The sequence below is a fragment of the Molothrus ater genome, chromosome 7 (assembly GCF_012460135.2).
Source record: "Molothrus ater isolate BHLD 08-10-18 breed brown headed cowbird chromosome 7, BPBGC_Mater_1.1, whole genome shotgun sequence".
Classification (NCBI taxonomy): domain Eukaryota; kingdom Metazoa; phylum Chordata; class Aves; order Passeriformes; family Icteridae; genus Molothrus; species Molothrus ater.
In genome coordinates this window covers 2,177,154-2,187,646 of record NC_050484.2, presented here as the reverse complement: position 1 = coordinate 2,187,646, position 10,493 = coordinate 2,177,154, and the positions used below count along the sequence as shown (strand labels likewise).

Genomic DNA, 10,493 nt, shown 5'->3' with positions numbered 1-10,493 from the left:
AGATAAGCATGTTTCCTTTATATATATTCCAAAGCTATAGTTTCAAGGATACAAGCAATATTCTAAAATTATACTTTAAAAGGTTATTATTGCAGAGCTCTTTAAGGCTTAAGTGCAAGCAAAAAGCAACATCCTTAACACTTTAATTCCAATGCTCCTAAATCAACTAAGGTTAATTGGAAACAAAAGATAGGTTCAAAGGCCTTCTTCCATGCTTTACTTTCCTCAGTTATTATTAGAATTCACAACTGTCCCATGGCTGGTCTCCTCACATATCACAATCACAAATACACACATTGCCTGTGTGTACCTGACACGAAACACAGCTTTGTATTTCACACTAGGTGACACCCTGATCCTGGGAACACTGAGCCACAAGTCCTAGGAAACGCTGTGCCCAAGGGCCACCAGCCACAGAGGAGAGCAAATCCTGGGAAACACCGTGTCCACAAGCCGCTCTTCCCAGGGGCCACCAAATCCTGGGAGACACCGTGACTGTAGACCACCATCCTCTGTACAGGTGACACTGAATCCTGGGAAAGTGATCTGTGGGCCACCATGCTCCGGGAATGTTGGATTGTGGGGATCACCGTGTCTGTGGGCCGTTGTCTGAGGGGGACACGGAATCCTGGCAAACACCATGTCCGTGCATCACCATTCCAGAGCCTGATGCCCCTTCAGGAAAAGCCAGCCTGTTTTTTCTCACTTTTTGCCTTTCCCTGAGTTAATGCTGCCCAAAGTTTTTGCTCTTCCCCCAAAACCAGCTCCAGCTGCTGTGCTGAGGCCCTGGCACAGGCTGGCCAGGGAAGCTGTGGCTGCCCCTGGATCCCTGGAAGGCCAGGCTGGACAGGGCTTGGAGCATCCAACGAGTCTGGCTGCAGCCAGAGCTGTTAAGGAAACCTCCACGCATCCTTTGTGGATTGTTTGGTTGGGTTTTTCAAGCTGTTTGCAAATTCCAGGGATAAATCCTTGGCATGCAACTTGATTGCTTCTTGCCAGGGGGCAAAGCAGAGGGCGCTAATGGTGTCACAAATGTGCCAGGTCAGCAGAGCTGATGTCACTTTGATGGGAAATGTGGAAAACGTTTGGTTACGACCTTCCCAAGCCCAGTAATTTAACAGTGTTAAGTTTAAATAAGGGTTCGGGTCACTGCACACGCTGCCAGCCTCCAAGCCGGGCGGTGCTGCTCCAGCACATGGAGCAGGGTGCAGAGGGAATTAGGACACCTGGATGTGCAGGTATTGGAAAGAGACCTATCCCAGGCTCCCTCCTGCGGGGACCTGCGGGCCAGCACAGTGCAAGCATCTTGTCTGTCCCTATTCCCGGCTGCTCCCTATTCCCATCTGCTCCCTAACCCGGCTGGTCCCTATTCCCACTGTGAAAAATGCGTGTATTCTATGATTGGCTTTTCACAAATATTCAAATGAATATTATATGTGTTGTGTTAGAAAGTAATGCTGTATTAATTCTCTTAAGTAGTGTGTTAAATACAGTTTTAGGTTATAAAAAATGTTAAAATAGAAACTATGCTGTGTAGGATACTTTTTAAAAGAAAGGACTTGCACAGAGATAGCAGCCACAGGACACCCAAATCTTTCAGAGAATTTATTGCCCCATTATCAGAAGAAACAAACTTCTTCCCACCTCGAAGGTGCTGTCAGGATTCAGAGGAAGAAGTTGACACTGCCCAGACAGAATCCTCTGTTTGAATGGAATTTATGCATCATGTAGAGGTGTATGAATATGCAACAGGTTATTGCTTTTAAGGGTTAATCCTCTGTTAACGTGGGTCCTTTTTCGGGCTGGTGCTGCCCAGAAAAAGGTACCCGGACATCCATAACTCTTTGTATTTATTGTCTCATATTGTCCTAATTCTATTTGTCCAAATTATTATTACTCTAACTGTATTACTATTTTTTAAACAATTTTCTTACTATTAAACTTTTAAAATTTTAGAAACACGCGATTGGCGTTTTTCACACCACCTTCTCCCTAACCTGGCTGTTCCCTATTCCCAGCTGCTCCTTAACCCGGCTGTCCCTTATCCCGCCTGCTCCAGTGCAGGCTGTTCCCTGTCCCACTGCTCCTGAACTCGGCTGGGCCCGGTCCCGCCTTCTGCCCGCTCCTAATCCGACCACCATTCCCTAACCAGGCTGTTCCCTATTCCTATTCAGGCTGTTCCCTATTCCTAACCAGGCTGTTCCCTATTCCTAACCAGGCTGTTCCCATTCCCTAACCCGGCTGTTTCCATTCCCTAACCAGGCTGTTCCCTGTTCCTAACCAGGCTGTTCCCTGTTCCTAACCCAACTGTTCCCATTCCCTAACCCGGCTGTTCCCTGTTCCTAACCAGGCTGTTCCCTATTCCTAACCCAACTGTTCCCATTCCCTAACCAGGCTGCTCCCATTCCCTAACCCGGCTGTTCCCTGTTCCTAACCCAGCTGTTCCCATTCCCTAACCCGGCTGTTCCCATTCCCTAACCAGGCTGTTCCCTGTTCCTAACCAGGCTGTTCCCATTCCCTAACTCGGCTGTTCCCTGTCCCACCTGCTCACTGACCCGGGCCGTTCCTGGTCCCGCCTGGTCCCTGAGCCCTGTTCCTTGGCCAGGCTGTTCTCTGTCCCCCCAGTCCCTAACCCGGGACGTTCCCAGTCCCGCCTGTCCCCTCTATCCCCTGTCCCCGCTGTCCCTGTCCCCGCTCCCGCCAGAGCCCACATGGGTAGTGGGCGTGGCCTTTCTCAAAGGGCGTGGTCATGGGCGTGGCCTCACCGGGCTTTCATCACCGCGCCGCGCCGCCTCTCCTGCTGACGTCATCGCCGCGCGCCGCCGCCCTCCGCCGGCAGCGCCATGTCCTTGTGGGTGTCCCGGCTGGGCCGGGCCGCGGCCGCCCGGGGCCGCCGGGGCAGCTCCGGGCCGGACAGCGCCGCGCTGGGCTCCTTCCTGCTGCGGGTGAGTGCCGGCGGCTGGGCAGAGCTGTGTCCAGAGCGCTGTCCTGCTGGGGGTGGGTGAGCAGGACAGCCCGGGGCTGGAGATGCTTCTCCCCGGGGCTGGGAGCTGGGAGAGGCGGCGGAATGCGGGGCAGGCTGGAGCAAAGGACGGAGAGGAGAGTGCGGTGACCTTCGGTGGCGGCTGTGGGCAGCGGTGCTGCGAGGAAAGGAGTGTGAGGTAGGAATGAACGGCGCCGTGTGAAGGAGGTCACTGCGCCCCTCGGAATGAGGTTTGTAGAGTTACATAGATAAACAGTGTTTATCGCGGGCTGAGGGAGGCTCTGAGCAGCGCTCAGAAAGGCCCTGCGTTCACCCCATAGCCCAAGTGGGTCCCTCTTGCCACCTCTCAGAAATCGTGGAATAGTTAAGGCTGGAAGAGGCATCCAAGGTTATGAAGTCCAAGCTTTTGCCCACTAAGCCATATTGAAATGAAGCTGTAACTCTCCTGAGAGCGAATTTAGTGTTATTATGTGCCCAAAGCCACACAAAATACAAGCAAAAGTCTAATGTGGAGTCTCTTTTGGGAGCTCTGGGTGTGTTGTGTGTCTGGCCTTCAGACTGAAAATTGTGGCATGTTTTCTGTCTTCTCAGCCTTTAATTTCATGAACAACTTCCCAGCCTAAGCTCTGCTGCAGCTGCTAAGCTGAAATGACAGTGCTAAGGTTACTGAGTAACAATTTCTTGTATTAGATGCATAAGAGTGTGTCCTGTGTGTGTCTGAAGAAACAGTGTTTTTTAGCTAAAAATCCCCCCAAATCTGCTGATTTCCATGGGTTTTTCTCCAGGCAAGAATCCACACCAGCCCTGAGCAGAGCCTGCAGTATGGGTGGCTGTCCTATATCTTGGGAGAAAGGACCAGCAAGAAGTTGACAGAGCACAGCAAAGTCTTCACAGTGGAGGGGAACCTGTCTTCTGGGAAGGGCAAGCTGGCCCAGCAGTTAGCAGACAAACTGGGTATGTCTCACTCTGGCTGCTTCCCTGAGAGCTGACAGAGTTGGATCATGGCTCTTGTGCAGAGGAAGCTCACCAGAGCAGCAGCTCCTGCCTGGGGAATGCTGGAGGGAGTGGGGAGGGTCTGTGGGTGGTGTTGGTGAGGCTTGGGATGGGGATTTGTTGTGAGTGAAGCTTCAGTTCTGATGGAGTCTGTGTGCTCACCGTGCTCCTGGAGAGCTTGAGTGTTCCACATGGATGTGCTTGGAGCAGCTCAGCTCTCCCTAGGCAGGGGCAGAGCTCAGAGTTTGGGTTCTGCTGTGGTGGGCAGAGGAGCTGGGCAAGGAGCAGGAGCTGGGGCTGTGTGGGAGCTGGGCAAAGAGCAGGAGCTGGGCAAGTGTTGCTGCCTGGGGGTCTCTCTACAAATCATGAGCAGGACAGGACTGCTGGGAACATATCTTGAGCTGTTTTATTTTCCAGCATCAGTCTCATTACATGGTTATGGCAATGGGAAGATGCCAGCAGCTCACATCCCCGGCAGCAGACAAAGAACTGCATGTTACAACTTCCTTTAAAAGTTTTTTGACCAATCACACAAAGCAAAATCATACTGACAGTAGTTCTGTCCAACCACTGTAAGCACATGTACCCTCAAACAATATTGCTTATTTTGGATACAATACCTGCTTGTAAGCATTAAAATACAGTCCACAGGGCTCCATTATTAAGCTTAGAGCTTCCTAATATCTCAGATGTACTTTTCTGTAGCTTAATGAGTTACGCTAGCCAAGCATTAATACACAGACCATTTTTCTATTCGTCCTTATTTTTCTAATAATTTTTACATAATTTTTACATAATTTTTACAAAATTTTTACATAATTTTTCTGATGACCTCTATCTCATGGCTACTGCTTAGCTCTAATCACAGTTCAGCTGTCTCTGAGGTCTGCCTTTTGCAGCTTTCCCAAACCCCTCTGATTTTCTGGATTCCCACAGGCAAGGAGCAGCTGTGTGCTCAGCAGCTGCAGAGGTGTTAGCTGCAAACGAGCACAGCTCATTCCCGCTGTGGGTTCCTTCTCCTTTTCAGGAATGAAGTACTTCCCTGAGGCGGACATCCACTACCAGGACAGGCTCTCAGGGGATGGGCAGCTGCTGCCTGAGAAGTTCAGTGGTTTCTGCAGCCTGGAGAAGTTCTACAATGAGCCCAAGGCCCCCGACGGGCACTCGTACCGCCTGCAGTCCTGGCTCTTTGGCAGCCGCGTCCTGCAGTACGCCGACGCCCTGGAGCACCTGCTCAGCACAGGTGGGGGCTCATGGAGGGGTGTGGGCTGGAAGGGACTGTGGTGTTTGTGAGGTTTCCAGGACGAGGTGAGGGATGAGAATCTGACTCCGTGTTCTCAGAAGGCGGATTTATTGTTTTATGGTGTTAAATTATATTAAAAGAATGTTATACTAAAACTATACTGAAGAAAGAGAAAGGATACATCAGAAGGTTTAGCAGGAATGGTAATGAAAGCTTGTGACTGACTCAGTCTGACACAGCTGGACTGTGATTGGTCATTAATTAAAAACAATTAATGTGTGATGGTGTTCACAGGGGTTTTTGGTTGAGGGAAGAGATGAGGATCTGACTCCATGTTTCAGAAGGCTGATTTATTATTTTATGACATATATTCCATTAAAACTACACTAAAAGAATAGAAGAAAGGATTTCATCAGAAGGCTGGCTAAGAATAGAATAGCAAAGAATGATAACAAAGGTTTGTGGCTCGGGCTCTCTGTGATTAGTTATTAATTAGAAACATCTAACATGAGCTAATCAAAGATCTACTTGTTGCATTCCACAGATAATCATTGTTTACATTTTGTTCCTGAGGCTTCTCAGGAGGAAAAATCCTAAAGAAAGGATTTTCCAAAAAAAGATGTCTGCAACGCACATGTTTGGATAAACAATCTCCAGACCACATTCCAGAGTAGCAAAACATAGAGAAGCTGAGGCTACTCATCTTCCCAGGAGAAGAAATCCTGGTGAAGGGATAGATGGTAGATCAGAGAAATTCCTGGTGTTTTGCAAATGTGGCCTTGCAAGTACACTGTGTGGAAGGCAAGCTGCTTAACAGCAGGGATGATATCCATGAAATTCACAGGAGTCTGGAGTGGCTGTTTGCCCATGCATTTGTCTGAAACTGTGGAGATAGGTGCAATAGATTTTCAAGAAATACAACAGTAACAAAGGACCTTGCAGCTCCTTCTGTTCCAACCTGCAGCTTGTTCTCCCTTGCAGGTCAGGGCGTGGTGCTGGAGCGCTCTCCCTACAGTGACTTTGTGTTCCTGGAGGCCATGCTGAAGCAGGGATATGTGCACAAGAGATGTGAGTTCCTGCCAGCAAAGGGAAGCTGCTTGGCCATAATCTCTCAGCAGTCTGGTGGTTAACTTTGCTTTAAAAAAGAAACAAAACATTCCTGCTTGGAAGGAGGGATTCCTTTAAGTGTTCAGCGTTCGAATGTTGCTGGGTTGAGCTGGTGTGGTCTGGGTGGCAGTGAGAGGACAGAAGATAGAGGGCAGGAATTGAAATTCAAAGCGTTTCATTTGCAAGGAAAAACCCTTTTTCTGCTGTGAGGGGAGTCAAACCCTGGAGCAAATCACCTGGGATCTCCCCCCTGGAGATACTTAGAGTGCTGTAGGTGGAGTTCTCAGCAGAGTGGTTGAACTGGGTGATTTGGGGATGATCCTCCCAACCTGAGTGATTTGGTCTGGGCTTATGGGCACTGAGCTCCTGAGCTGTTGCTGCCTGTTCTTAGTAAATCTGTTCTTTTGGCTGCTCCTGAGGTGGATGTAACTTTTCTTGACTGCCTCCTGTTTTTGCTGTTGGATTTAAGAGGTGTGTATTTGTTTTTTGCCACCTGCTGTAAGTTACTGGATGGCTTTGAGAGCTGATTATAATGACCTATGTCTGCATTGCTGAGGCAGCACAGCCCAGCAACCCACAATTTCATACAAAATCCCAGTTTGGATTGTACTGGAATCCTTAGGGAACAAACATCTTGATTAAAGCTACTGCTGCTTATTGTCTCTAAATGGTGGAGGAGAAGCTGAGATTCCTGTAAACCTGAGCCAGGAATAAAGTCCCTCTTTGATACAACTGGGTTTAGAGTCTTAGATCTCAGTGCATGGAACTTCTCTGGTGATTAGTTTTTCTGTAAACTTCCTGAATTCTGTTGGAGGAAAAGCATACCCTTAACTTGCTCTGTGAGCCCAGAAGAAGAGACTGCAGATACAAACGTGGGGAATGTGATTTATTTGTGTTTTACACAGGCCTTGATCACTACAAAGAGGTCAAGGAGATCAGCATTTCTGAGTTCCTGCCACCTCACTTGGTCATTTATGTCGATGTGCCTGTCCCAGAGGTGCAGAAGAGGATTCAAGAGAAGGGCAAGGTAATTTGATCTCTGATTATTGCCTGTTTATCTCTTATCTTTATTGTTACTGGTCTCTCACAATTACTGTCTGCTAATGGCTGTTGTAATCACACCTTCTGTGGGAGTCCTGTGGGGTTTCTGCTGAATGCTGCATCTGAGGAGCTGCTTGTCCTCTGAGCTGTGAGATCTAGGGGGTGGTGGTGACTCTGTGGGTATTCTCTTATGCTTGCTTTAAAATAGCAAAACAAAAAAGCAAAAATCATCTTTTTTTTTTTTTGGTGTAACTGCATCAATATGTTGTCATTTGTGGAATGAGAAATTGTTTTAAGAGCAGGTGAATTTTTATACCTGGCTGTGTAGCTGCCACTTCAAGAGCTGTGGGCAGGTGATGTGCTGCTTGCAATGCACTTAGAGATGATTTATTTCTTATTCCTGGGTGCCAGGAGCCCAGCTGGGCTCCCTGGCTCCTGCTTCCCAGTTGACTGCTTCCTCACACCTCTGCTGGGGTTCATGTGTGAGTCACCTGGGATCAGCAGGTTCACTTAACTCCCTGAAATCCAGCAAATCACCACTGGGTGGCTGTTATTGAGCTGGTCTTGGCTCAGGAGAGCTGTAGGGTGCTTTTGGGGAGTGACTAATCTTAGTAGGGTTTGTAATTTTGGGGTTTTTTCCCTCTTTCTTTGATACTTAGATTTGTAAGTGTTTGCAGATGTGTTGTGAGGATTCCAAGATATTTGTCTTGCCTTGTTGAAAGGCTATGGGAAATGCAGTTTAACTCTGGAAAACCTGATAGATTAAAAGAGTTTTGATTTACTAGGAAAAATTTCTCAGTTAAGAAGTTCTTCATGTATTGGGAGAGCCTGTGAGTTCTTAGCCCTTCTGAACATGAAAATCAGTGGCATTTTTGAAACCTTTGGACAGAAATTGCTGATGTAGCTTGCGGCTTTTTGGGTCAGTGGCAGTGCTGAGCTCTGTAGGAGTTGTTTGAGGAACACTGGGTAGATCAGAGAAATTCCTGGTGTTTTGCAGATGTGGCATTGCAAGTACACTGTGTGGAGGGCAAGCTGGTTAACAGCAGGGATGATATCCATGAAATTTCACAGGAGTTTGGAGTGGCTGTTTGCCCATGCACTTGTCTGAAACTGTGGAGAGAGGTGCAATTTTGACCTCCTTGTGGAAAAGGTGGACTCAGACAATCTTCTCCTGTTTTCTGGGTGGCTATTACAGCTCCCTGGAATGTATAGTTAGCAGGGATGAATCAGTCCTTGGATAGCTGGGGGCTACCCTAGGTATTTCATGGCATTTGTAAGGAATTCCAAGCACTCCAAATCACACTCTTAATTCTTTGAAACTTTCACTGATGTGCATGTGGTTCACTTGGATGTTTGACTGCTTATCCCAGAGGGAGCCCTTGGCAGGTGGTGGAGCAGACCTTGGAGTCTGTGCTGGTGGGAAAAGATAGAAATATAATTCCACAGCTTTTTCTGTTTGTTTGTTTGTAGCCATATGAGAAAAAGGTGTCTCCTTCCTATCTCCAGAGCATTGAGGATGCTTACAAGAAGACCTTCCTACCAGCCATCAGGTTAGCAAAGAAAAATGTTTTGCCTCTTAGGGCTTTGAGCAAAAATGTGTGCAAACCTTAAAATCTCTGCCAATATCAACAAATCACGTGAAAAAGCCCTTGTTGTGCTGCAGGGTACAGTATTGTGCCCCAGTGAAGGGGTGCTGCATTCACAGCATGAGAACTGTGTGAGTGGAGTTAACTTCTGCCAGCCCAGGAGCCTGATCTGATGCCAGTGCTGGAAGATGAAAAGGGGTCAGGAGTGGTGTGCAGAATGCCACAGCTATGGCTTTGTGTGTCTGCACAACCTGAGGAGAGAGTGATGCAATGCAAGCTTTTCTCAGGCCTTTTTGGAAGGCTTTAGGGCTTTTCTCTCCTCAGAAAGTCCTTTCAGTTGTCACAGAATCCCAGAATGGTTTGGGTTGGAGGGACCTTAAAGCTCATCCAGTGCCACCTCTGCCATGGCAGGGACACCTTCCACTGTCCCAGGTTGCTCCAAGCCCCATCCAACCTGGCCTTGGACACTTCCAGGGATCCAGGGGCAGCCACAGCTTCTCTGGGCACCCTGTGCCAGGGCCTCACTGCCCTCCCAGGGAACAATTCCTTCCCAATATCCCATCTAACCCTACCCTGTGGCAGTGGGAAGCCATTCCCTTTGTCCTGTCTCTCACTGGGTTCCCCTGGCTTCCTCTAGCTGGGAAGCAAAAACATGTGCCCTGTAAACCTGGGATGAATCAGAGCTTGCCAGCTCTCCCAGCCCTTACAAAAGAGCTCTAGGAAAATTAAAATGGTTCCAAACATCTAAAAGCAGAATTATGGTCCCTCATAATACTGGGAGGGGAAACTCTCAAAGGCTTTCAGATGAATTAACTGTGAAAGCTGTGGTGTGTGCAGGAGGCTGATATAAATCAGAGTAGATTCCCAGGTGCTTTGTAGCCTGCCTGTGTCCCCCTGTGCTTGCTCCATCTCCCTGGGTGGATCAGTGGGTGGCTCTGCCAGCTACTGAAGTGAGTAACTCGATACTGAGCTTGTCACTCATGCAGGCAGGGCTTGGTGCTGTCACAGATGGTCAGTGGCCTCTCTGTGTGTCCCCACAGCCAGCACATGGCTCTTGGAAGGGCAATGGGAAGCCTTGGGAATGTCATCCCCTGAGGGCAGACTGCTGCAGTCACTGGTGGGAGCCAGCTGCTGCTGTTCTCTGGAGCAGAGCCAGCCCCACATGCATCTCCTGGTGCTCAGCCAGGCTGAACCCTGGACCCTGCTGTGATTTCACCTCCTTGCCCTCTGTGTGTGCATGGGCAGTGCCCCTGTCAGGCAAACCCCTCTGCTCAGCATCCTGGCAGGGTTTGGGCTCCCAGCGGCCTGGCACACTGAGTGAGCTGTGTGCTGTTTTCTGAGACTCCAGTCAAAGGGAGGGAATGATGAATCTGACTCCATGTTCTCAGAAGGCTAATTTATTCTTTTATGATCTATATTATATTAAAGAATGCTATACTAAAGAATAGAGAAAAGGATACAGACAGAAGGCTACAAGATACCACTGAAAACTTGTGACTCTCTCCAGAGTCTGACACAGCTTGGCTGCTGTTGGCCAATT

General features: G+C 48.6%; 1 protein-coding gene across 1 annotated transcript in view; it reads left to right on the top strand.

Moving 5' to 3' along the window:
• Nucleotides 1-2,823: 2,823 nt before the first annotated feature.
• The window catches only part of NDUFA10 (NADH:ubiquinone oxidoreductase subunit A10), a 29,281-nt gene continuing 21,611 nt past the window's right edge, over nt 2,824-10,493 (top strand). Inside the window, exons 1-6 of the mRNA XM_036386943.2 lie at nt 2,824-2,945; nt 3,769-3,937; nt 5,004-5,219; nt 6,201-6,287; nt 7,232-7,353; nt 8,838-8,917. Of these exons, the coding sequence (XP_036242836.1) occupies nt 2,844-2,945; nt 3,769-3,937; nt 5,004-5,219; nt 6,201-6,287; nt 7,232-7,353; nt 8,838-8,917 (776 nt within the window). The 5' untranslated portion in view covers nt 2,824-2,843. The remainder of the gene's footprint in view (nt 2,946-3,768; nt 3,938-5,003; nt 5,220-6,200; nt 6,288-7,231; nt 7,354-8,837; nt 8,918-10,493) is intronic.